At 44.4% G+C, this 27,832-nt stretch overlaps 1 protein-coding gene across 13 annotated transcripts in view; it reads left to right on the forward strand.

The window, feature by feature from the left end:
• IQSEC1 (IQ motif and Sec7 domain 1) overlaps positions 1–27,832 on the forward strand; it is a 337,734-nt gene that overhangs the window by 197,767 nt on the left and 112,135 nt on the right. Inside the window, exon 1 of one of the 13 annotated variants that reach the window (XM_017834895.1) lies at positions 7,077–7,265. The exons of the other annotated variants lie outside the window; for them this stretch is intronic. Coding sequence (XP_017690384.1) covers positions 7,198–7,265 — 68 coding nt within the window. The 5' untranslated portion in view covers positions 7,077–7,197. Of the gene's footprint in view, positions 1–7,076; positions 7,266–27,832 lie in introns of those variants that run through there. 13 annotated transcript variants of the gene reach the window in all.

Consider the following 27,832-nt stretch of genomic DNA (forward strand, 5'->3'; position numbering starts at 1 on the left):
CAGGCAGTGCTGCATTTTAAGGGAAATGCAGCATTAAAAAAGCTGCAAAGAACTCAACGGTCGCTCGTTCCTACATAACTAATTCCTTATTTAAAAACAGATTTAATAAGGGGGGCAAAGTTCTATACATTACTATAATCCTATATTCCTGGAGGCAGTGGCTGTATACTGGTTACAAACCTCAGTAACAGCAAGTGGTGGGGGGGAAAATCCTTAAGTTCACATTCATGAGAACAGGGAGCTTCTTGTGCCACTTATGGACAGTGATGTCAGTGGGTTTGTGTTTCTTGCTGTCAGTTAAGGATGAGCTCCTTTGCAGTATCTTAAGAGCAAAGTGGGTGGGAGAAATTACTGGAGCTTTGCCTTGAACTTGCATTGAGAGTTCACCATATATGTTGTTAGAAACAAATAGTTTGCTTTCACTTGACAGTGACTTCATCCAGAGCAGGGCTGAGTCATGGCCTGGAGGACAGATCTCTCTCCAGAGGATCCTCTTGGCAACGCTTATGCAACTGCAGAGCAGCTGAGAGCTTCCCCCACCTCCCAAATCCCCCACCCTCTGGAAGCACAGCCTGCAAACAGCACAGATTGCAGTATTCCCACAGTCAGCAGAAAAATGATTAAGAGGAAACCCTCAAATAAATACACAGAGTAGCAAAATGCCTTAAAAGCCATCAGAAGATTTGTCTGCACTCAGGAACTGATTCCAAGTTGAGAAATTTAAATGAAAATACATGAAATACCTGCTAATCTGGTGGAAGCCTTCCTTGGAACGTCATTAGTTGTTCTCTGGATCTAAAAGAGTCTTGGTGCAGGTGTTCAAAGTGCATTGTGCAAAATGCCTTGAATTCACAGTTCTGGTTTGTCTCAACTTCCCAAGCTGTTCTTCCTCCTAGGCTGGGATCCCTTCCTCCCATCTGATGGGATCTCTTGACTTTCCATGCCCTGGTTAACTGAGCTGTGCTGTGGGATGGGGCATGGCTGAGCCCAAACCCTGCACAGATCTATGGGGCTGCCTGATGCCTCTCCCCTTACCAGTGCTGGAACTGGGTTAAACTGGGTTCCACACCAGAGACAGTTCTTTGTGTGTATGCCTCTCCCTGCCTCTCCCCTGCAGGCTCCAGTACATCCATTCTCCAGGCTTCCTGAAACTTTCCTTTTCTCCCCCCCTTCCCTCTCACCCAGGAACCATCTGTGAGCCCTCAGGTTCTCCCTTCTCTGCACTGGTACAGATTTTAACCTTCCACAAACAGCTCTGAAGTCTGATGGGTTTGTGAGGATCTGGGAACCTGTGCTGGGGCTGTGGCTGGGGTTCCTGCCCTTTAGCTGCCTCCCTGGAGCACAGAGGGTTTGCCAGGCTCTTCTTTCCCCCTCCAGTGTCTCCTGTATTTAGATGCAGCGGACAGGCAGCCCCTGGAGCAGTCCCAGTTTAATTGTGCCTCTGGCTCAGTGCCCTGCAGAGGGGAATTGGAAGCTTTCTGAGTTTCCTTTGATAGTCGTCCAAGACTGAGTCACAGAACAGGGAGTCTGGGAGCACAGTGGTGGCCTGGAGACATCCAAGGAGAAGCTGCAGCTGGAAGGGTCCTGGAGGGGCCTCTGTGAAGGATCCTAAACTCTCCAGCATGCTGGGGATGAGGGGGATGCCCTTTATCAAAATGCCAGGTTCAGGCTGGGTTTGTTGAGCAGAAGGAGTGGTGTGTGCTTGTCACTGCTGTCAACTCCCAGGAAACAGCGTGGTTTGCATATTCTGGTCATGAAAAATCAGAAAAGGAAGTTAAAAGGGAAGGAAAGAGAATACAGTGAAGGCTGAGGAAAAAATACGTGGTGAAGATATTTTATTTAAACCCCTTCTCTAAGTCAGAATGTTGGTGTGTTGCAAGTTGAAGGTTTAAAGGAGCTGTAAGTTGTCCAAAGAGCCAGAATGCTTTTCAAGCTAAAAATTTAAACTCCATCTATTTGTAATACTCCTTTCAATCCTTAATTGGTAATAGCTGTTGTATAAGAGGAATGCTACCTAAGTTAAAAATAGGTCTGGGACTGCAGTGACAACCCAAAGCAGGCAAGCTCCAACAGTCACATTTTCCTTTTGTCAAATGACTATAAAAATAATGTACATCAGAACAAAAATTATGTTAAAATCTGGTTTGTGACCATTTCATCCCGGTAAAAACTTCAGCAAAATAGGCAAATTTTATTCTTTACCCTTGAAGGCTGCAGCAGGCCCTTTTCCCTATGGCAGGAATGTTACACTGACCTGATTTAGGCTGAGCCTAAGGCACAGTTAGAGCACTCAGGCTGTCTTAGCTGCAGACATGCCACTGTGAAGCACCATTCAGAGCAGGGGCTTTATCCAAAACCAAATCAGATAAGGTGTCCTGGGTGCTGCTTTTCTCTGAGCCACCTCATCCTACCTCTGGTGACACTCTGGGCTCCTCTCCTCTCTGAATCCTCTGCTTATCATCCTGCAGGCTCTGCTGCCAAATAGGAATGAATCTCCAGAGGGGGGAGAGTAATAGAGTGTGAGGCTCCAAATTAAGCGCTGCCTTTCTATTAATATCATTTAAAAGTAACACACCACCTACAGCTCGTAAAGGAACCTCAGCTGTAGCATTTTTAAATACTCAGAGTGATTTATGTCCCTCATAATATCTTTGCCTGCAGCAGCTTTGTTTCCAGTGTAAAAAATAGAAAATAGATTAAAAGCCTCCAGTTCCTCCAGAAATGGCCTCAAGTTGTGCCAGGAGAGGTTTAGGTTGGATATTAGGAAAAATTCCTTCACTGAAAGGGTTGTCCAGCCCTGGCACAGCTGCCCAGGGCAGTGGTGGGGTCATCAGCCCTGGAGGGATTTAAAAGCCATGTGGATGTGGGATAACCTTAGGGGCATGGGTTAGTGGTGGCCTTGGCAGTGCTGGACTTGGTGATATCAGAGGGCTTTTCCAACCTCAATGATTCTGTGATTCTTTTCTGCCATTACCTCCCTGCCTTCCCTCCAACATTTTAAGGATTCCTAAGTGCTCTCCATCAGTGTAGTTGCTCTGGGTTCTCTTAGCAATCAAAAACATTGGGAGAATCCTATTGTTATTACTCAAATGGGTGGTATGTGCTTGGCAGTGGCCAAGTTGAGGGCTCTGACAAACTTCTGCTGAATTTTTCCCAGGGTTTTTGTGCTATTGATTCTTCCAATGGTATTTCCTGCCCTGCAGCTGCTCCCTGCTCCTGTGCACAGCCAGCAGAACAAAACCTGTGTGTGTGTCAGGCATTTCAGGCTGCCTTGGTGCAGCCTCACAAACTCACCTGCATCAGCAGTTGCAGCCAAAGCTCTCCTGCAGCTGAGCAGGCTCTGAATCCCTTCTGCTGACTGAACTTCAGGCAGGGCCAGCTCGGAGGGCACCCTCCTTCAGCTGCCTCCACTGTGTGCTCAGCTCCCAGGAGCAATTGGAGCCTGCCCCTGTAACAGAACCACCTTGGATTAGGGATGGTGCCTGTTTGGATTAAAAATTGCCTCCTAAAAGAGGTGCAGAATGTTTTGCAAAGTTGAGAGTCACTTCCCCTGTTTTACAGGCAGTAAAATGCAAGAGCAAAAGATCTGGTGTGTCCACTTGATGTAGAAATGTGGAAATAAACGGGGGAAACTTCAGGAAAAAGTGACCTTCTGATGCAGCGGCAGCACCTCGTGATTGAGCCTATTAATGCATCCAACGAAAATAAAAATCCACTCAGTGTCACAGAATCTCAGAATGGTTTGGGTTGGAAGGGACCTTAAAGCCCATCCAGTGCCACCCCCTGCCATGGGCAGGGACACCTTCCACCAGCTCAGGTTGCTCCAAGCCCCATCCAACCTGGCCTTGGACACTTCCAGGGCTGGGGCAGCCACAGCTTCTCTGGGTAACCTGTGCCAGGGCCTCCCCACCCTCAGTGTCACCTTCCTGGTGTCCTGGGGAGACATACTGATGCTGAACTGGGAAAAACCAGTGTGCTGAAGTGGGAAGCAAGTTTGGAAAGAGGCAGAACTTCTCCTTGCACCTTGGCAGGACTAAGAGTTTGTGGTACATGACCCACGAGCAGGGCACTATCCTGGCTCCAGACACATGTGGCTATAGGTGCTTGCAAACAGGGAGTAGCTGATGAAGGTTTCCAGGGAGTACAATGGGAGAAAAAAATCAGCAAATAAGTATTTGTGTGAGGGGAGTTGAGCGCAGGCCCACGCACAGTGGGGCTGGGTGGGGGCGGTGATGTCCTGGGAATGGAATCTGTTGTTTTATTGCGAGGGGAAGAGATAACTGAAGTTTTCATCACCACACCCAGAGAGGAGGAATAACCCAGGCAGGCAGCAATGGCTCCACACAGCCCTGTACCAACCCACAGGCTCAGCATTGCCTGGGATTTGTGGGCCACACCTGAGTGTGGGAGAAGATTGTCGCTGGAATCATGACAGTAGGTTATGGTGGAGGTACAAAATGGAAAATCCGTGTTGAAGACAGACACGGCTCCAAATGGCCCCTGCAGTGCTGGGACTCCACTTGTCCCACAGGGAAAGCAAACAGGGCTTCACAACAGTGAAATCATTTGATATGCTAATGTGTGACACAGTGATGTCACTGGGAACAAAGGGGAGCAAAGTAAACAGCCGAGACAAAAGAGATTTACTGTCTTATTGCTCCTCTAGTCCTGAATAAGGTTTTTCTGAAGAGTAAGAAATAGCTGATCTGTCCATTTTCTCTTTGATATCCATTCTGTTGCCTCCTTGGTAATCTTATTCTGGAGGAGCTGTTTTCAGAGAAGGCAGCCCAGCATGTGAGACAATTAGCAGCAGGTTTGATGAATCACCAGCTCTTCACATCTGGGTGTGTGCAGGAATCAGCAGCACCCGCGCCCTGGCACATTTCCCCCTGCCCTCCTGAGGCTCTGCAGGATCCTGGGGGTTCAACATTGCCCTCAAATATCATCTCAAGGAGCATTTCACAGCAATCCCTTCTTCAGATTTGCACCAGAATAAGCAGCATTTATTTACAGCTGAGATTTGATCATAAAACTGAAATACGAGTCATATTAGCTCATTATGTGATTCGCATAGTGTGCAGCATTTTCTGGATGGATATTAAATAATATATATTCCCTGCAGAATAATAATAATAATATAATATAATATTCCCTGCTTGCTTAGAGGAGGGATACCTTCATTTGGCCATGTCTCTTTGGGAATCAGGGGACAAACTCAGCTCAAGGGCTGAAATAGTCTCTATAGTATTTCATAAATATTCTCATTTTCATGGGAAATGCTGCAGCAATGATTTAAAAAACCCAAACAACACAAACCCCACAAAACACACCCCCCTCTAAACCACCCTGCCGCATCTCACCTCTGGCCCATGATGCTTTCATGTTATTTTCATCCATTTGGGCACTGGTTGAGCACAGGTTTGAGAAATGTGGATGAAGACGGTGATTAAAATATTCTCTTGCACATCTCATCCCCTGAACCTATCTTTAGAGACAGATAAAAATACAATTCCTGCAGTTGTTGGTACTGTCAAAATATTGCGACTGCAGGGGAATCAAGGAGTGTATAATCTCAATATATCAATTCCCCTGGAGCCTCAGGTATGAGCTCAAAGAGATGGAGTTGACACAACTGAGTGTGCTGTTTGATACCTTTGTACTGCACCCAAAAGAAACAATGAGTTCTAAACCCTTTACATAATGGGTTTATTTATGCCAAATGAAATAGTTCAAGTGCACTCAGTACACACCCCAGGAAGTCTCTCTCGTAGGCACTTCATCTCTCCAGTTGGTGGGTAAAGGTACTGGACAGGGATCAGCTGCTCTGCCTGAACTGACGTAGCTTTTTCCAGCATTGAAATGTATTCCAGTGGTTAAGAACAGATGTATGAGTTTCTAATGTAATTTTCCTTCATTAAGCCTATTGATTTAAAATGTAAAATCTGCTGTGGAGTTTGGTCTGACTTTTTTTTTATGAACCGTCAAGAGCTTGCTCCAGGAACCATTATCAGAAACTCCCAAAGCAGAATATATTTCAGAATGGTGGGAGCAGTCATGAGATCCTGGATAAAATGGTCTTATAGAAAATGGAGTTATGCAACAGAAAACAGTTAATCATAAAATCATTCCGTTCTGTGAAGAAACAGCGTGAACTTCGTTTCTTGCTTAATTAAGTTTTATAATATAAACATGTATCTGATGTCTTTGATCCAGAAGAGCCCCTGCTAATGGTGCTGTTGACCTCTTTGCAGAGAAGAGAGAGGGCTGAGCAAGGGCTTAGGGAGCTTTAATCTGTCAGAGCTGCAACTCTGACTTTCAGGGTGGTCTTGGAGGCACGAGGGCAGGATTTAAAACGCTCGTCCCTACAGCAACAATAACAAGACTTCTCTAAGGTTGATGCCATGTGAGTGTGTGCTGGGGCTTAAATTCGAGTGAAACTTTTGGCAATAAATGCTATGTGTTTAAACTTATCCAGCACAGCAAAAGGATTCCATATGCATAATCAATAAGTTGTTGGGTTTTTTGGTTTGTTTGGGGGTTTTATTTTTAATCAGCTGTTGCCATTTTAATATTGCTGTGATTTCCAGGGTGAGTGTCATAGCTGATATTCGCTATTGAAAGCCATGACTTCGTCTGCGCTCAAATCCAGCTTTGGAAAATGACTCATTACTTTTTTTGGCACTGAAAAGTTTATTACAGTACACAAAAAATTTTGCAAACAGCTGAGAGTTTCTCCAGCCTAAGCCATTTGATGTAGTGTGTATTTGGTGAGCGTTCACAGTGCTCATAAGGGATTTTCTAGGGCAGTGTTATTGGGCTGGGTTTTTTTTTTGAAGTGAAATAAATTAGAATAACTTGGTGCAGGTGCTGCATAGGTAGGGTTTTCTTGCTTGACCACGTGGAGCAGTGCTAGACAGAGCTTTCTGAACAGCCTCTAATAATCTCTTCTGGCTTGCAAATAATGTAAACAACGAATCTTATAAATCATGAAGAAAGGAGTAACCCGAGAGTTCAGATGGGAAAACTGCCTTCTCCCGGAGTTCATTTGAGTGGAGGTCGGAGGAATCACTTGGAAGTCTCGAATCAGTGCCTGGCTGCTGCCTGAGCTTGGACTAACTCTGCCGTGTGCTGCTGAGCTGACTCGGTCCCTGGGCTGTTTGGAACCTCTTTCACTTCGCAAACACGTCGGGGGAGGTCATGAAGGGGGATGGCAGCGCCGTGTGGAACCTGATGTGGAAATACTGCATTTCTGTCAGGACCATCAGGTACGGGGAGAAGATCTAAAACTTGGTTTCGGGGCTAAGTCTGAAAACTGCATGTGTTAGAGCTCGCCTGTCCTGCACCCTGCAGAGTTAACTCTCAGGAGGCTGACAGGATTATCAGGGTGGATTCTTGCTTGTCATTATACTAAAGCTGTGACAAGAAAAATACGGGGTTATTGCAAAAAAAATCTTCAAGCAAAGCAGAGTTTTCATGATTTCAGAGTTTTGGAAATACTTCTGGCTCATTTACTCTTGGAAATACCGCTGTCTCATTTACAAGCAGGAAAAAGTAGGAATATGAAAGAAACCTTATTTTAGTGAATGAAAATTCAAGAATTCTTATTTTCCTTTAAATGTTTGCCTGTCATAACTTTCTGTTTATTATATCTCCCAAATCCATTTGTTCTTAGCACACAGCGAGCATCACTTGCTTCAGACAAAGGAGGAGGGGGGAGAAAAGAAGGTGGCTTTTAGGGCAGGATGAAACTCTGAGTTGAGTCTCCAGTGTCTCTAAGCTGGTGCAGTGCTATGACCTTACCTGTGAGAACACAGGAGGCTTAAATCCAAGGAGGGGCTGTGGGTGCTGTGCATGGCACGTTCTGGAGGTGGGTCATGTTTGACACGCTGCCTGCTCCCTGCCAAGAGCAGTTGCTGTGGATTCCAGCCGAGCTCATTCCAGGAATGGAGCTATTAAAGAGGATGTTTGGTGATGGTGTGTTCTCACGGCAATTTTATACATTTAAAAACAGTTGGCTGTTTCCAGGCGGTGGGTTCTGTGTGGGACATGGTTACGGGGGTTAAATGGTACCTTTGGTCACACCAGGTCCCTGGAGAAATCATGTAATCTCAGTAATTACTGCATTTCACACTGGGTAATTATTCTGTGCTGAGGACATAGTTTATAGAGCCTGAATTCCTGCGTGAACTTTCATTGCAACCAGAACGAGACTGTGGAAAGCTGGTTATCATCAGGGTACCGAAATAAAGCCAAGAAGTCCCTTAGTTCCCAGCAGATGGTGAGTCAATATAATAGAAACTGGAAAGAATCCCCAAGAGAGGATTTGATTAAAATAAAAGTCATTTGATTTAAGATCTGTGTTTAGAACCAGGAGCAGAGGGAAAGCCCAAAATCAACCACATCAGTGCAGTCCTTACAGCCCAGATGCTCATCCCGACCTTGGTGCTGCTGGAACTGGCTGAGAAAAGTCCTCTGCAAACCCCTCAGCCTCGAGGGTGGATGTTCCTGCTAAGACTAAGCTTTAAAGGTTCCTCAGAGGCCTGGGGTGTGGTGATTTTCTGACGTTTAACATGCAAATTGTGATCTCCTGCAAACAGCCACTTCTTTATTTCGTGGGTGCCCTTACTGCTGTGGAGGTTGAAAATTAGCTGAATTCCTTATAGCAGGGCTTATTTATAGAGCTGTTGGTGGTTCTCACAGCCAGCATAATGCAAAGTAATGTGCCCCTGTGTTACAGCACTGAGGGGATTTTCAATTAATGTTTTTGGTTGTTTTGACAGATCCTATTTTCTTTGGCAGCGATACCAATAAGTTTAAGAGTATAAAAAAAGAATTTTTCCTTTGTGGAAAAAGATTTCTACCACCTTAGGTTGCTTTTCTGACTTACTTCAGAGACCCTGAGGCTCTCCCTGTGTTTTGGGAGACTTCAGAAACAATCTGGCTCATTTTTTATCCGTCAAGTGTGAGGCTTGTCCCAATCCTTCTCCCTCCTTGCATCATCTCTCCTTTCTGGAAGACTCTGAAGCCCATGGAGCTCTTGCTGGAGGTTTCAATGAGCCTCAGTGTGCTCTGTACCAGCAGAGTGAGTCTGTTTTTCCCTGCCCTGGTGAAAGCAGCAGTGAGTGCACCGAATACACTGGGCCAGTTGTCCCCCGGCCCCTTCCATACACACAGGCTGAATGGGGGGGTTTATGCCTTGCTGGGAAAACAGCCCCAATCCAAAAGGAAAATTATTATGAACTAGGTTTTAAGGTTGGTCTTGTTTCCACTGGACTCCAACAGCTTTAAAAAAACATATTTGAGGGTCTTTGTTGTCTGTTTTAATTGGCTTCTGGGCAGAGATCATCTACATCCGTGTGTGTGTGTGTAAGTTGACGTGGCTAGACCCTAAACCTGTAGGGTCATGGCTGTTTGCAAAGGGAAATATCTGTGTAGAATGAAAGGCACCAGTTTGCTTTTAGCATAGGAGAGTTTTGGAGTAAAGCTGGAAGCTCGGGAGAGAGCAGGACGGTGTGGTGTGGAAAAACACTGCACTGCCTAAATAATGGGGGGTTTCTGCTGTGGGCCTACTTCTAGAGCACAACTGCAAAAGTTATAAAGATGAAGGGGTTTCTTCACTATTGTGCCAAAGCTGATTTTGTTGCACTTAACGTGAAACTTGTGTCCTTCCAAAGCTCGTTTCTCTGAGCCAGCTGAAGCCTCACTATTGCCAGGCTGTATCCCAAGGCACAGCAGGAGAGAATCCCAGACTGGTTTAGGTTGGAAGGGACCTTAAAGCCCATCTCGTTCCAACCCCCTGCCATGGGCAGGGACACCTTCCACTAGCCCAGGTTGCTCCAAGCCCCGTCCAAGCTGGCCTTGGACACTTCCAGGGCTGGGGCAGCCACAGCTTCTCTGGGCAAGAGAGGCAGGGTCTGGCTACACCCCTCTGGCACGGAACAAGCAGTGGGATGATCCCACATCCCAGGACAGCACCCACCCAGAGCTGGCGTTCTCAGGTATCCAGGGAGGGAGAGTTGTCATTCCTATCCTATCTGCACTGTGTTTTCACCTTATGGGATACAGGATGATGATGCTCTTCCCCTGGTGAGCAGTGGCTCGTGCCACAGTGCAGTGGTTTTGGCTCTCCTTGGTGGCTGCAGCCCCTGCCTGCACGGGAGGTGTTAATGCTCCTTCCCAGAGTGCTGTGCAATGTCTGTGATGTTTCTGGAAATGGCAATAATGGTGTTTGTCAGCAGCCCTGTTCCTGAGCAAGGGGCACAGTGTCACTGGCTGTGCTGTCACCACAGCTCTGCTCGAGTCACTCACCCTTCACACTGAGCCCATCGCTGTCCCAGTCTGTGTGTGGAGGGGGAACAGTGTCCTTCCCACTCCTCTGAAGGTCACTGTGAGGGAATATTGCAGTAAATAGCACTGCTTTCCTCTGATGGGGAATCTCCACTTGTGATGATATTTGCAGGTGGAAGACTTTCCCAGGATCAGAGAGTTGGCAAAGCCTGAAAGCAGAACCGGGGGGAGAGCATCAGCAGTCATTTATTTCTGTTAAAGTTACATTTTAATAACCCATCGTGAGTGGGGGAGAGGCAAATATACAAGGAGGAAATTATTTATCAATATATTCAGGTTTGCCATGGTATTTGTAGGAACCTGGCAGTGTTGAAGCAGAGGAGAACATGTTAGAGGAGGACAGGGAGCAGATGAGCTGCGTGGGGAAGGACTCATCCCTCGGTGGTGTCCTGTGTGGCAGCCAGCACAGGGATGGGGTTAGTGGTTGGAGACTGGAGCCATCTGAATCAGCAGATCCCCAGCCCACAGAGAATAAATTACAGGGTTTATAGTAATGTAACACATAGTTTTCAGCTTGCATCTTAAAATTCCACTTGCAAGTAATGGAGGAAAGCAGTCAATAGTTAGTTCTTAGTGCTCTCCACATCTGGAAAAAAGTAAGAATTAGTCCTCAGTCTGAGCTGTCAGGGAGTTTCTTCCCTTATTTTCCTTCTGCTACAAACATTTTCCATTTAGGTTCAGTCATACTTTATTTTTAGTTGTCTGCATTGGCTTTTTTTTTTCCCCCTGAAGACTGACAGAACAGTGCTGTGAGTTCGTCGAGCAAAACCCACACCCTGAGCAGTGAAAGGTTCCCATCTGGGCTTCAGTGGCAGCACGAGCTACTGGAACTGGGGAGGGGAGGGACAACTGTGGAAGCTTGGAGCACATAAAGGCAGTGTGGTGTATCTCAGGTAGGTGTTGATAAATGTTCTCAGCATCCCCACCTCATCATGAAAGCTCCAACTACCCTAAATGTGACCTAAATGTGATCAATTCAATAGTATGGGCTGAAGAGCCAGGGCTGGGAATAGTTTGCTCTGTAGTTCCTGGGCAAATATCAGCAGAGTTCCCTTCCTGTGGCTATTTAACACATGACCAAAGATAATGGGGTGTAGAATCAGATATTTAATTTATGCAAGGCAGTTTTCACCAGAAATGGCAACTAGAACACCCACCTCAGCTGTTCCTCCTGGCACCCACAGGGTTAATGTTTGTGACAATCACCTGGACAAGGAGAATATCTGTTCTGTGTTGTTACAATGGTAAGCAATAGAGTTGGCACCTTTTCTTAAGAGCAGACATTAACAATGTGATTTCCCCATAGCTATTTCATGGCTTAAAACACTAATGAGAACCACTCAAAATTCACTTCTGAAATTTAGAAAAAAACAAACAAACAAAAAAAAAAAAACACAAAAAAACCCAAACACAGAGACTTCCATATTTATCTCCAACATGTGTATATTTTTATATTCAGTTTCTATGTGGGTTCCTTTGTCATCTGCACAGTGGTGCACTTGAGAGGCTACGAGACAAAGCCGAATGCAAGTCATCGTTAGTCATCCTGATGCTTTAATCTCCACACAGTGCAGGGCCTTCTGGAGGCATTAGGCTTGTGTTTAATCCAGTGCAGCTGTAATTATCCTTGTGCAAGTCTTCCTTTGGGGTGGAAGATCTGCCCAGCATGACAGTGCCAATAGCCACACAGTGCTTAATTAGCGCTTAATAAGCTCTCAATGCCAGTGTAACAAATAATGGCGAGGCTGGGATGGAGTTGGTGTCCTCAGAATCCTGTGTGAGCATGTCCTGTGCATTTTGCACATTAAAATATATGATTTGGGTGAGTGTTCCGTGTTTCCTCCACTGTGGTGGGTGCGTCCTGGAGGGAGAATCACCGTGGCATTAATTGCTCTGAGCTCAGGCTCTCTGCCTGAAGCAGCTTGTTCAAGGGGTGAATTACACGTGCCTTTGCTTCTGCTTTGAATTGTTATTTTTAAAAACTCATTTAACTGTCTTTAAATGTTGCTTGTGTTCAACTAGGGCGTCTGGGTGTTTACACGGCTGGATTATTCCACTCTGATTGTTCATGTAAATGAGTGGTTTGTGGTTTAAGTTCAGTGAGCTCAAATTGGTTACAGCTTACAGACCTCCTGGAGCAGAGGGCCAGAACCTCACCAGCTCCTTTTGCTTTTCTCTGTTACAAGCACTCATTAAAATGCTCCTGCTTAGTCCTTTCGTGTGTTCTTTTTGTCTTGTACTCTGTATTACTGATAAAAGCTCAAAATGTGTAAGTAGGGGCTGTTAGAGACAGCAAGTGATTGCAGTTTAATCCTTGCTCGAGTGTTACTTTGCAATATTTGCACATCATTAAGCCTTTCTTCAGCAGAAAAGCCTCAGGTGAGGGTCAGCTGCCGTGGAGTGCACAGACACTGCCACCTGTGCACAAAGTCCAGGTACCTTATGAACTTCAGTGTGTGTTTTGTAAGAAAGGTCAAATAATTGCAGAAGATATTCTTGAGCAGGGAGGTTGGACTAGATGACCTGCAGTGGTCCCTGCTAACCATCCCCACTCTGGGATGTTGGGAGGATGTGGTGCAGCAGCCTGAGGTCTGCAGGCTGCCTTTAGTCACTGCTCACACCAGGTTTATATTCAAAGGGTTTTTTGTTTTATTTAAAGGCTGAGTCTGCTGAGCTGTTCTGATATGAAAAGACCTTTTCTAGCTAAAAATTGATTCAACTTCTAGCCCGCTTTCGAGTTTTAATGTCTTTGCTTTAAAACAGTCGCAGCGATGTTGAGCTCAAACGTTGAGCTCAAACGTTGAGCTCGGGCTGAGAGCAACCCTGGGTTTAGGCTCTGCCCAGGCTCTGTCCTTGCAGGGTGCAGGTTCTAATGAGATGCATTGAAACCCTAGAAGTCAGAAACCTAATCCCAGACAGTCTAGAGGAGTTAACAGCCTGTTTTATTATTTATTTACACAGACCTTTCAAAAGAGCTTGTTGAAGCAGAACCACAGGTTACTGAGCTGGGAGAATTGTTTGTCTAGTGGTGGAGGAGTTCCATTATATTTAAGGGAGCTTTTTGTACTTTAATGCTTGCTGGGGGTGAGGCATATGGTAAAAATGTATGTGGCAGCATTTAGAACAGGACTGTTGTTTGAGGTTTTACTGCTTCCACTGCTGCTCGATGTCTTCTCAGACATACCTAGAAGTGGGCAGTTAGGCTTTGCTCTGAAAGGATACCACTTCTGCTGTTAAATTACTCAATTGTTTGTATTTTTTATATTTTCCAAACTCCTAAAGCAGCCTTTCAGCTTGGGTCTTTCTGCTCTGAACATACAGACAAAGAAACAAATTATATGGAAGCGTTACCTGCTCTTCAGTTTGAACAGAATTATCTTCTAGTGAACTGTAAAGCAAATTAGGTAGAAAGAACATAAAGCTCTGAGCTTATCTGGTTTTAACAAGATCATGCATTTTCCAGGAGGAGTCAGATGACATTTTAGGAATTGGTGAGTATTTTTCAGTGCAGTGCTTATGAATCATGTCATTAACATCTGTGCTATGGATTGATCATAGTATGAAAACGTGGTACGTGAAATGATTTGAAGGAAAAATGTGTCTGCTTAAATGCCTGGGAAAGGCTTTATTCCTTTTCTAGTAGGAATTCATTTTGCCATACAAGTGTAAAATCTAATTCTTGCTATGTTTTTGCTGTTCTCGATGCAGTATCTGCCTATTAATCATTTTCTTTGACAATAATCATAAAAACAGCAAGAATTCATGCAGTAAGCGAAGTGTCCTGAGTTCAGTCATCTTGTAGCAGGAGGCAATAATTCACTGGTATAATTAACTGCCTGACAGGTATCAAGTGACTGAGGCATCTGAAGTGTTCTGAGGTGGTTGGGGGGGTTTCCTGTACTCCCCACTGCTGGGGGGGGATGGCAGAGCTGCTTAATTAGAGTCTCATGACAACTGCAGGATCAGACAAATAAATTAGAATAAAATCAAAGCCCACCACTTTTGTATTTACTGGCTAATGAAATTTCAGCAGAACTGGAGGTAGGTGAGGTGCCATGGCCTGAGCTGCTGCACTGGTGGAGCGTTTCCATGCTGAGTGCACTGGGGTGGGAAGCTGCAGGCTGATCAATTAACAATTAAATGTGCTCTGCAGATTGTCCCACCTGCCTTGGGCTTCTGGAAAAGTGTCAGCAACGTGCATGCCATTTTGCACTTAATGACTTCTCATTAGTTGGTGATATCAGAGCAATGAATAATATTCTTTGGTAGCATCAGGGGGCCAGTTTCATGGTCTGATGGGGCTTGTTCTGCACAGGGAGAACACCAGGGCTGGGAGTTCCACAGGGAAATTACACCCTGACATGAAGCATTCTGGTTCAGCTCTCCTGAAAGCTATTTATTTTCACATAAATTGGTTTTCTAATATGGGAGTCCTCTTGGACACAGTGGTTTACCACATCTCCTTGAGGACTGGGCTATGTCCACAGGCACAGTTATGTCACTGCTCACTTTCTGAGTATCACTTGGCGTTATTCAGGTGTCAAGAAATGCAGTCTTTCAGAGGAGAACCTGGAAATTCGGGTTTCCTAGGATTTAAGGTTTAAGAAATTAGGATTTAAGAAAGCATCCAAACACTCAGAGTGCCAAATTGAGGTAGCATGAGCTGCTGTGCCCCTGCAGTGCCTGTGGTACCTCCTGTGTGCTGTCACACCGAGCAGAGCTGGAGAATCCCGTGACAAGGAGTGGCTGGCCATGACCTTTGGCAGAGAGCTGGTCATGCTACTCCACCTGCAGCCTGAATGCTTTTTTCTGTTAAAGCAAGAGGGATTTCCAAGACCCTGGGCAGGTTGTGGTAGCTCTGTCAAACAGGCAGGACACAGAGCCAGTGTGGGTTGCTGCCAAGGGAAATGTGACCTTTCTGTTTTCGGGAGCCTTTGGAATGTGTTCCAATAACTCTGTTCCTGCTGAAAGGACAGTGGGGTCGCAACCTCACCCGTTTGTTGCCCAAAGCCTTGGAGGAGAATCCCTTTGGCTCATGTTTCCTGAAGGTTTGTTCCACCTCTGACCACTAAATGACTCCTTGGCTCTCTCTCCTCCCCCCGGGGGCTGGAGGGGAGTGTGTCCTTGTGGTCAGTCCTGCCACAGCCACGGGGTGTTTGTGGAGCAGCCTGGGCCTGTGGGAGGTGTCCCTGCCCAGGGCATGGGGTGCAAGGTGAGGAGCTTTAAGGTCCCTTCCAAGCCAGGCCATTCTGTGATGCTGTGAAATCATTCCAGGATTATCTCCAAGTCCAGCTGGGAGGCACATCCAGCCCCAGGGCCACACTGGGTAGAGCATCCAGGCAATTTCAGAGGAAGCTGTGGGAAGGACATGCTGAGCTTCTGATGCCTCTAGGAAGATAAAAGGCACGTTTGTACTTTGCCTTGGATCCTCTTATCTGAGAGCAAGCCCTGCTTGCCTTTGGGAAGAAGGGAACAGAAGCAATAGCCATGGGCAGATAAGGTTATAAAAAAGCCTTTATAAAAGCCATCAAAACAGCCTCACTGCTGCTATTGTTGGGGTTTATTATGTTCCCAAGGAAATGGAAGCTGATTTAACACAAGTTTGAGAACCAAATTAGCAGTTACATTTCTTATATTGCATATTTTTAGTCTTGTGTGCTCAGCTAAGAGTTAAAGCTCAGTTCCAATTTACTTAGAACTCTTGGGTGTCCACAAAAGGCCTGCAGGTCTGTAACAGCTGCACAGGAATTCTGCATAGGTAGATGCATTTTTATCAGCAGATGTTTGTATGGCTTAATTCCCTGTCATGTTCAAATCAAGAAGAATGAACTATTCCACCAAATCAATGAAATTGGGGCAGGGCAGATTAATCCATTCAGTAGTTTATCTGTTTGAAATTATCTTTTGATATTTCAAAATAAGTGAAAACTAGGCACACTTTTTATTGTGACTGTTTAGGAGAGCTTAATCTTGCTGCTCTAGGCACAGAGCACTTTTCCACACACAGTAACCCTCCAGCCTTGTGTCCTCAGTGTGCTCAGCTGTGGGGTTTTCTGGCCATGTATACAAAGACCTGATGATAGAATTTCTCTGTCTGTATATTTTCAAGTTAATGGAACAAACACTTGTGGAGGAAAGGGGCCATTGAGATGGAGATAAATACTTGACTTCTTTCCAGTGTTAATTCTTTGAAAACAAACACATGGAAAAGAACCTGAACCTTAAAGGCAACCTCTTGAAAAGCTTGTCCCAAGTTGTTTATCCTGTTTCAGGCTCTGGAAACACTGTGTTTTACTAGTTATTCCACCTGCACATTCTGAGCACTCGAGCAGATTTGTTACTCAGGTGATTTGGTCTTGCACAGTAACTCATGACCATCCCTTGGGAGACTAATCCATTTAATGCCCATCTTGCAGGGACAGCCATAGTGTTGGTGTTCCTTGGAAGAACAATGGGGTGGAGAGTGAGAAATTATGCTGGAAAGGGTGTAAATGACAGTTCCTAAGTGCCTTTTGTGCTCTGCTTCCTCTCATCCCATTGTCCCCACACGCTGGTTTTGTCCTATAACAATCCATTGTGTAACATGGGGAGAGAGAGGGAAAAGAGTGAGGGCAAAAACAGGCTGGAAAAGTGACTTCCTCCAAAACAGGGGACCAGTGGGGCTTCTAAAGAAATCGGGAGCAGACTCCCTTAAAGTGTGCGAGCCCTTTCAAAGCAATGATGGATATGGGTGTTCATGCAAAGATATCCAGAATTAAAATCAGTGTCCAAGGCCAGGCTGGACAAGACTTGGAGCAACCTGGTCTAGTGGAAGGTGTCCCTGCCCATGGCACTGGATGATCTTTAGATCCTTTCCAGCCCAGACCTGTCTGATTCTAATTAATACAAGTCCCAGGACTGTTAAGAGAGGACTCAAACACTGAACAGCACTAGTAGCAGCCATGTGACTATTCAGCTGCTTCTTTAAAGCAAAAAACAAACCCAACCATGCACGTACACAAAAGAACCTTTTGCAAGTTATTTCTGTATCTGATACTCTATATTTCATAGCATGTATTCAACTGTTAAATAGGCTTTACTGGTTTGTAGTGTTTTGTATCAATATTTGATCACTTCCTCTGACTTTAAAGACAAGGCAGTATATTTGAGGCACTTAAGAGCCTTGTGGGAAAGCTCTGAGCACCCTGGGAAAACTCCATGAATGGTCAATATTGTGAAGCTGTTTTGAGGAGGAGAAAGACAGTTGGTTTGTATCTGTAAGTACATTGAAGGGTTTGGTGGTGGGGTTTGTTACTGCAGTAGTTCAGGTAAGTCATGTTGGGAAACCCTGGAGATGAGGACTAAGAAAGCTCCCAAGACAGGGAGTCTTGAAGCCTTAATACAATAATTCTGTAGAGATTTTCTCCTGATTGTTGTTGACTGTCAGTGATCAGAAATCAGGGGCTGAAGGTGTGGAGTACCCTGGACTCTGTAGTTTTCTGCAGCAGTAATTCTGGGGCAGCATAAAGCTGAGTTTTCTAAAGTGAAAATAAAATTCAGAAGAGGAGAAGAGAACCTCTCATGACTTTGTTATACTTTAAGGGAATGACAAAGCACTGCTTCTTCCCTCCTGTCTAACCTTCCAAGGGAGATTTCTGGGCGGGGTGGTGACCTGCTCTCTGCCAGTGTCTGCTCACAGCCATTAGCTCAGGGGGCTCTCCTGGCTCTCATTTTCTGAGTGCTGAGGTCAGGTACGTGCTCTTTGCCTCCTCCAAGCCAGTGGCTAATGATGTTATTAACAAGAGGAGCTGTGCACCTCATTTTTCATCGAAGACACAGAAAAAAGCCCTCGTTGTCCTTGGGGTGCTGACATCCATATGTGTCCAAAACAGATGCACTGGTAAAAACAAGAGGCCTCAGAAGGAAGTCTCAGCCTTTTCCCTCACTATCTCTAATTTTTCATGTCTATCAGAGCACAAAAGATGAATTTCACTATGTCTAACTCTGCTCAGAGGGAAGGGAGGGAAATATTTTGTCCAAGCAGTCGGTGATTGTTAAAAAGGGAGATGAATTTTGCACAGTGCTTTAAGAAACTGCCTTAAAATCTGGCCCAAGTGTGTGCTCTTCATTCATTCTTCATAACTTTCCTTTCAAAAAGCTTTTAAAACTCCTCAGCACAGGGCCGGGATGCACTCTGGACTGTGAAATTATCTTTGCAGACCTTGGAATTTTTTTCCAATGGTAATTTCAGAGCTCATATGTCAACAAAGCAGTGCACAGTATTATCATTTCCCTCTGGACTTCTAAAATCTGTATCTCCAGGGGAAATCTAGGGACCATATGACATCAGCTCTGAATTCATTAATAAGAATGAAATGTAGCACTTATTAAAATCCTTTTGTCGGAGAAACATCCCGTTTTTTTGATAAGAGCTGTGTCAGTGTTACATCACACTGAGTAGATGTTTCTGGGTATCAGACTGACAAATTCTAACCAGCTATAAAAATACCTGCAATCCTCCTCTTGGCACTAAAATACACAAACATTTGCTAAAGTAATTACTTTTGCTGAATGAATTGGTGGCGTGTCTGGGGAATTTGCTGCTGCTGAAGCTTTTTTTCCCCCTTCGACCTACGTGTCACAAAGTAATTCCTTGCAAAGGCTGCAAAAGGGCTTAATATAATTAATTCACATGCAAATAAATATAACTGTGTTAGTTCTTGAAAAGAAGATAGGCACTGGAAAAACCTCAAACGAAGGTATATTGTTCTCTGGCAAATATTTTTTGAGTGTTTCCTCCTCTTCAAGCTGGAGATCCTTCTAATTAACCAGCTATGGCAACAAATGCTGTCCAGCTGAGGGTCAGCTCCAGAGTTCAAATCCCAGCTGGTTGATCTCAGGACATGACTTATCTACCAGATAGGTTCAAATGTTCCCCTGGAATTTTTATTCTTTTCCCTCACCCTTCCAGTATTAAGGCAATTTGTTATATTCCTATCAAATATTTATATGGTTTCTCTATTGACTTTTACTAAGAATTCCTGAGCTAGGAGGGAAGTTTCCCCAGAGCATGTGTTCTGCTGCTTGTGAGGTACTTTGTGCTGCAGCCCCTTCCTACTCCAACTACAGCTGAGTTTCCAAGGGTGCCCTAAAAAAGGACAGGAATAAAAGGCACGAGGAAAAAGAGGGGTAATATTATATTTACTTTTACTGTTTCTGTGGATAGTTAAAGCCTGCATGCTTTACAGGATAATCAATAAAAAATTCAGGCAGTTTTGATGTTTACCACTGGTGTAGCACAGCCTGGCTGTAAAGTTTATCATCACTGGTAGATATATAAAAATATAGCAATGCAGTCACTGTCTTTGGGTTGATTTTTTATTATATGCTACTTTTAAACAGCCTGGAAGTGTCCAAGGCCAGGTTGGACGGGGCTTGGAGCAACCTGGGCTAGTGGAAGGTGTCCCTGCCAGGGGATGGGACTGGATGGGCTTTAAGGTGTCTCCGACCCAAACCATTCTGGGATTCTCTGACTCTATAATAATACATTTGGTGATGTGTTCATTTAATTGTGTAGCTTTTAAATAGGTCTTCAGTATCGTAGAGCAAGTTTTCTCATGGAGATGAGGACTTAGGTTTCTAATTCCTGGTCTTTGGAGCCTTTTTGAGTTTTGGAAGACTGAATGGTGGGAGGTTACAGTTTCTCTTGGTTCAAATTCCCTGGATTTCCCAGTGTGGTTCAGGAATTTACATATAAGGAGTAAGAAAGACAGAAACAGATTCTAAACTCTAGAAAGTGTGGCAAGAAGGTCTGAACAGAACAGAAGCTGGGTATTGCATGATTGCTCTTCTATAATCTTATTTTCCACTGCATGAAGTACAGAGGTCAAACTGATGATATTCCCAATCTCTGGTTAGTGTTCAAAATACCTTCAAAACTTCGGATTCAAAATCAAAGTTAGATTAGAAACCTAATTAAATGTTTTTGGAGAAATGCTGGTTTAGATCTTTTGTGGGTTTGGGTTGGAAAAGTACAGTATTCTGCTTTTGTCACTGAAAAAACCTGTCAAAAAAAGAGAAGAAGGGGAAAAAAACAACAAAAAACAAGCAGCCTCACTCCTACTTTTAAAGTTTAAGCTTCCATAAACCTGGAAGACACATCTGCCTAAATTTACTTGGCTTGAATATTTATCCCAAGGTTGGAGGGTTCTGCCAGGACATCTGTAGATGCTCTGTGACAGCCTGTCCATGACATTTGTGTGCTGCATATGGAATTAAGGGCAAGGAGGAATTTTCATCCTGCCAGGCGCTGTGATCACTCTTCTGTTGAATCCATCTCCAAATAAATCTGTTATTTAAATGTGGTTCTTAGGAATGAAAATGCAATATATAAGGGCCTGCTTTGGTGCCATTGAAGGTCAGTGGGGAAACTCCCACTAACTCAACAAGGGTTTCCCGTTTGCTCTCAGGAGGGAACCAATGAACTTGGAAAAGTATATAAAGTGTGCCTGCTCTTAGTACTTCAAACTGATGGCTTTTGGAATAATTCTGCTGTCTTAGAGTTTTGAGTTATCTGTGTCCTCCTTTGTTTTTCGAAATAAAGCAGACTTTGGAAGTCCCTCCACTGGCAGTGAAATATTTTAGCTCGTGAGCTGGCCTGTTCTGACTGCACAGACATGCAAAGGCACCACCAGAAACAAACTGCTTTCCAAAACTGAAGCAATTGGCTCAACAGGATGTGTAGAAAATCTCTATTGTCTACAGGTAACAATTTCTACTCATTTGGCCAACATTGTGGTGTCTCTTTTCTGTTGATCTTGCCATGCCTTTTTTAGCTTTAGACATTCTAAGTATAGATTCAGTTAAATGTGTACAGCAGCCAACCCAGACAAACATCCTTTGGGTGATGGTTGCAAGGAAAGGCCTTTCCCTCTCTCCTCCTGTGCCCTCTGGCTGTGTCTGTGGCTCAGGGGCAGGAGCATGACTGCAGCAGGCCTGTTCCCACAGAAAGCTGCTTAAGCAATAGGATTTGGGATGTGCCAAATGCCCAGCAAACCTCAAAGCTGAACACTTGAATAGAGAGACAAACCTCATTCTGTGCAATATTGCTTAGTTTTTCTAAGCAGGTTTAGGCCCTTGAAGCAGATTGTCAGTCACTGAACCTGTCCTGCTCTAGAGATCTCAGCAAACCATCATTTCGTAGAAAACACCTCCACATGTCATAAAAACAGCGTGTTTTAAGACCCAGTAAATCCAAAGTTGGGGTAAAAAATTACTGTACTAGGCAGGCTACAAAAACTAAATGTTCTGTTATATCTTGGAGTTGTTTTTCCATGGAGAGGTGTTCAGCAGTGAGCCCGAAGAACTGTGTGTGTGGGTGAGGAGCACTGTGCTTCATTCCTCCTCCCAGTATATTCACAAAGGCTGTGCTTTGTAAAATCAATTTCCAAATGCTGCCAGTTGAGTTCCCTCTCCATCCACAGCATCCTATGGGTGTGGGCTCGCTCCATATCTGCTGTAATGGGACTGGTGCCCTGGCCAAGCACCTTGCTAAAGCCCAGAGCACAGGTGGCTGATAATCTGTTTTAATTATAGTTAACGTGCTTAATTTCACAAGTGAGGTGTAAAGCTGACAGGCAGTTCCAAGGAGCTTTCCATCCTGGTGTCTGAGCCTGTCTGCAGTCACACAGCCTCCAGCTCACAGCCTTTTCAATTATTTACCCAAAACTGCTTTTGAAGGAAGAATTTTTAAAAAAAAAAGTTTAAGTGTGAATGTATTAAGACTCAATAGAAGAATGGAAATAAGAGCTCTCACAGGAACACTTTGGCTTCTGCTGATCTACAGGGAATAACGGGTGAGTTTTGGAAGTCTTGTTGGTTTTTACTCCCCCCACCACTTCTCCCTGTCCCCCATCCCTCTTTTCCCTTTTGAAAGCTGAGCAGCTCCATTTATTTCCCATTTTCAGTTGCTTTCACAGTGATCAGCCCTGTTACCAGGTGAACAGATCCATGTGCTTTGGTAATACCCTTCCCAAATGTTGTCCTGCTGAATGGGATCAGCTGCCTGCTCTGCAGATGATGCCTCCTGGTTTGGGGGGGTTGTTTGTTGGGTTTCTTTAACGTGGCTGTAAAAACAAAAGCCGTGCATGTGTTTAACTCTCTGATTGCCTGCAGGACCAGGGGGGCCTGACGAGCTGCCTGGGCAGCTGCTGAGTCCACTCCATCATTTTAATATAAGCTAAACCCTGCTCCCCCTCCGTGCTCAGCACACAGCAATCTGTCTTCCAGGCTCAATTAAAACCAGTTTTAGCATCTGATTAGCTGTGTAATAAGACAGTGTGGAGAACAAAGAGGGCAGGAAGGCAGGGGGACGTACGTGCATCCCATCATTTAGTGTTCTGCAATTCAGGAAGGAACAAACGTTTTCTGAAGATTACTCCTGTTCAATGGAAAGTGTTCTCAATCTAGATCAATTTTTAACAGCAAGAGAGGCTAAACCTTTGCCTCTCAGCTGTGGTGTTATAAAGAATTGAAGCTCCCTCTGTGACTCCTTCATGCAGCACTCCCATGGCTGCACTGACTGGCACAGGGTGTCTTGAGATAACGCTGCAAGAGCATTTCTTTCTTGCCTTTAATTCTTCTGCTGTTTAATAGCATTACTTTTTAACCCACGCAGTGCCTAAATCTGCTTTCCTGCTCAAAAAGTGACTCCTGGTCCTTTGGAACTGAGACACTGAGATAATTACTGTTCCCAGCCCTTGCCATGAGCTCGCATCGCTTTTATATCTGTTTCCCTCTTCAAAGTATCCCTCCTTCCTCCTTCAGTATTCCCAAGCACAGCTGGAGTGTGCAAATAATTGTTTGGAAAGTCTATCAAGGCAATATTTAAATGTCAGGCACTGTAACCACGTGGTACAGCAGCTCCTTAGTCCCACAGCTACAGATGTTACAAGGATATGGTGTGTGTTCAAAATGATCATCTCATTGCACAGAATTCAGCTAGAGACTGGAGAATCTATAAAGTCATGTTTATACCTCAACAATAAAGCAGTAATTGTATATCTTATGTGATTTCTGTGGCTATTAAATTCTTTATATTGTGGTGAGAAAGCTTTCAAAAACCTTCATGTAATGAAGCTGCAGATGTTTTGAACTAAATGGAAACTTGGGATTCTGCTTCTACCACATCAACTGCTGGTGTCTGTTGGGTTTGGGGTGGTTTTTAACAGCTGAAATAAAGCAAAGAGTAGATCTGATAGAGCAATACACAAGAGAAGTTGCATGGTGGGGCAGGGGAGGAAAGCTCTGCTGATGAACAGGGAGTTTAGACCTGTGGTTTCTCCAAGCCTTCAGGAACAGCTGCAGGTGCTGTCAGCCCTCATGGGAGGAGGTGCAGGGAACTCGGGGTTGTTGTGCCAGGTTTCATTGGAGAGGCATGGGGGATGTTTGTGGTATCAAAGGGCATAAAATCCTGTGTATTATGGTCTGGTTGTGATTCTGCCAAACCCTTCCCCCACAGCAGGCGTGTTCCTGAGGGGAACTCAGGGTAGGGAGCGTTGGGTGCATCTTGCACCTGTTGGAGAGCACAGGAAATACACCTATTTCTTCACTCCAATTTCTTCTTTAAACAGGTTTTCTAAAACATTGTCTAAAAATGTTCCACAACATTTTCAGGTAACCAGATGAAGGGGCTGATTGTAAATTTGGGGGTCAGATTGTTTTCAGCCATGTGATTCAGGCCATTATTCCTCCCCTGTGATTTAATACTGAGTGGAAAGGCTGAAAAAAAAGAAAAGGAAACCAAGTAGTGGCATCTGGGAGAAGCAGTGCAAGCTTGGAAGAAGGCTCTAGAAAGAACAGGGAAAGCTGGAATGGAGGAGGTGTTTGAGGAGATCTCCAATCTCTTGAGGAAATGAAGGGAATATAATATGTAAGTCCCCAGTCTTTGTTATTGAGCCAATTATACTGCTTTTCAAAAGGTCATCTTTCCTCTGTGCTACATTGCAGTGACACATAAAACAGACATTTTGGTGGTTTGGAGTTCAATCATGTTTTCGGATGGCAGAGAGTTGCATCTCTGCAACAGGAGCCACAAGCAATTGTATTGCTTTGCAGAGGTAAAAATTACCAATTTATAGGTATTTAGGCAGTTACAGATCTGTCCAATGGAATTTATTCTGGACATACAAAAAAAGTATGAGTATCTGAAAGGTGTTTGCAGTTTAAATATTGCATGCAACCTGTAGTGCAACAATTTACCTGCCCCAGGTAAGGGAGAACAGTGCCCATGTGTCTCTGTGTTATATGTACATATTAATATCTATGTGTGTATTTACATATAAAATAATGTATACAAGACTCCAAAGGGAAGTTTTACTATTTCAAGGTGAGATCAAAGTTATTCAGTTCAATACTTTAGTTCCCTCCCCAGCTGATGAAGTGCAAAGCCTGTCTCATGCCTGATCTCAGGGCTGGATATTTGACATTTACCCTCAGATTAGACTTAGGCTGAAATTCTGGAGATAAAGCAGGATCTTTGAAAAATTTTAAGGACAAAAACTGATGCCCAGGTGTGGACTTTGGTTGGTTTAAGGAGGGCTGAGTGCTGGTTTAAGGCTGTTCCTAGTTAAAAATGCAGTGAGTGGGTCAGCTGTGACTTTAAAGGAAGATGCTGTAGCATCTGAAGGGAAATTCTTTATTTAGCAGGAATATTAAGTGTGAACTGCCACAGCTCAACAGATAATTGAAGGAGACAGTCAGCACTGCTCCAGACAGCACCGTACCCCCAGTGTCCCTGGCTGGGAGAATTACTCAGGCTTTTAAACTCCCATTAAAGTGCTCTGTTAGGCTGATGTAAAACCCCCTGTTCTGTGCTCACTCCCACTCAGGAGACCTTGAGAACCTGAAGATTTAGTACTACAAAATAGGCTTAATTCTTGAACTAGGTTCTCTTTAGCACTGATATATATCTAAAATCAGAAAAATTAAAATTGCACTGCTGCATTCAGGATGTGCAAGACAAATACATTATTTTTAGCGCATGTGCAAAAAATGTGACGATAATTTGAACAGTAAAACATCTGTCATATCTGAACAGCGCGGACGTTCCTATTTGCTAGTGAAAAGGTGACTGAAAGAGCAGAGATGTTTCTGGGAACAGAGACGTTTGTCAGTCTAAAGCCCAGCATCCAGCCCGGGCAGAGGGACTGAAGGTGGTGCCATTGACCCAGCAAAGCCTCGGCATTCCGGGGCTCCCGGTTTCTGAGCTGTGTTGCTTTGGTTGGGATGGAACCCGGGCTAGGGAATGGTCATGATTCGTGTCTGAGCAGCAGAGGCTCTGTTCTGATCAAAGAAAAGCCTGTGCTGTCCGTGGGGCTGGTTTGTTATCTAACCTAAGTGGCTCAGGGTGATGCAAGTGCCTACACAAATCTGAGTGCAAACACATGGAGAAGAGGCAGGTGACTCTGCCGAATATATTATCCAAAAACCTGTTCTGAATGATAAGCAAAGAAGTGCAAATTTATGCCACCACAGTTAGGGGGCAATATTTTAATTATTAAAACAAAAAGAATTTGAATGCTACTAATTACAGCTGGAAGATTTGTCAGTAAAGCCAGAATAAAAAGGGAATTCGGGTTATTTATTTTGGTTTGGAAGCCAAAGGAGGAAATGTTTTCTACATCTTACTAATATTTTCTAATCTGTGTTGCCACAAGATAAAGAGCAGCACATCTGGATAAACTGAATCCAAATGCTTTTAGGAGTGTTGGCCAACTGATTCTCTCCAGTATGTTTTATGGAGATGAGGAAAGTAGAAGCCAGAGCAGTGCAAGTTCATGTAATATCCATGTTTGAGAAGAAAGGGATGATTTAGACACTTGATAGTGTGGGGGAGCCTGCTCCTGATTTTTGATAGAATTGTAGAACAACCAAGATGCAACTAATTCTGCTGTCCTTGTCTTTAACAGATGTGGTATTTATTGACTTAAATTGAAACAGGCTTCACTTCTGTCTCTACCAGACCTTGTTAGTGCCTGCAAGGCAGCAGTGGTACCTGGAGGCCAAGGCACTGGCCTCCAAACTTTTTGATTGAGAACCTCTATCAGTGACAAATGTATCTGTATATTTGGAAATTATATCCATGTACTGTTGAAGTTCTAAGACCATCTTCCCACACCCCAGTGGGTCACGATGCAAACCCCTTTGGAGACTACTGATCTAAGCAAGGAGAACACCAAATCCTCTCAGCAGATGCAATTCTGATAGTTCTCCAAACATGGCTGTAAACTGGCATTCTTGCAGAGCAGCTGAGTTTAAGTGGAATCATAAGGATATCAAACTACGTAAATTTTAATATTCTGGTATGAAAATAATTGCTACATCTGTAGGTGACACAAATGGAGGGCCAAAGACAGCTTTGGGATAGTTTGGCCAGTAGAGCCCAAGCAAACAATGTGCATATTTTATTACACGTGAATGTAAAGCTGAGTGTCTGTAAACCTGGTTGGAGCCCACACTGGGAAGAGTAGGAGCTCTGTCCCAAGGAATTGGTTCTGTAAAGCTCCAGGGAGTCACACTGAGCAGTCAGCAAACTGGTAAGAGGCAAAGAGAGCTTTGGAGGACACAAAGTGAACTGATCTGCTCAGAGTGTTTCCAGCATTTAGAAAAACTGAAATGATTTTGGGAGCCTCTAACTTCAGAAACTGCTGGGTCTAGGATGTGTTTTCAGGTATCAGGACAAATTGCTGACAAGATTCCTATTTTCTCTTCTCTCTGGACAGTTTCATTAATAACTCCCTGCACAAAGGGGGTCATTTTTTAGAGGCAATTACAGATTTGACAGGCTGTACACATGGTTTGAGAGCTCCATGCCACCAACTGCTGCTTGAAACAAATGACTCCGTGGCCTGGTGGTACCCTTAGAACTGAAACCTTGAACTGCACAAGGAGCCCTGGATGAGGCTTTGAGGGAGATTTTTCTGTTTTCTAATGTTTTCCTCCAGTGACAAATCAAACTATCCCTTGTTGCTGCCTAAGACCAGGGTTAAGCAAATTAAAGAAATAGGTCAGGGCGTGGTGCTGATAACACCAAGGTTGTGGGTTTGATCCCTACACGGGCCATTCACTTAAGAGCTGGACTTGATGATCCTTGTGGGTCCCTTCCAACTCAGAATATTCTGTGATATTCTGTGCTAAATAAAGCATTTCTGGCTGTAATGAAGATGTGCAAATGCCTGAAGAATTCTCCCTTGACTCTCGGTGAAGGACCTCCCCATCCAGTGCAATGGCATTTGTACCTTCCAGCAGGACTGTGTTGCTTTAGGCCAGACCTGCACATCACCCTGTGCTTCGGGAGGAGGATGTGCAGGGCAGGCCCTGCCAGGATTTGACCTCTGTGCGTTCTGGATATTTGTGTAAATTCGTGTTGTGCTCCATCATAACACAACGTGCACAGCTGGGATTTGTGCAGAGCGTGCACCTGCCTTGCAGAAGTACAAACTAATCC

The sequence above is a fragment of the Lepidothrix coronata genome, unplaced genomic scaffold (genome assembly GCF_001604755.1).
Source record: "Lepidothrix coronata isolate B3197 unplaced genomic scaffold, Lepidothrix_coronata-1.0 Scaffold244, whole genome shotgun sequence".
Taxonomy (NCBI): domain Eukaryota; kingdom Metazoa; phylum Chordata; class Aves; order Passeriformes; family Pipridae; genus Lepidothrix; species Lepidothrix coronata.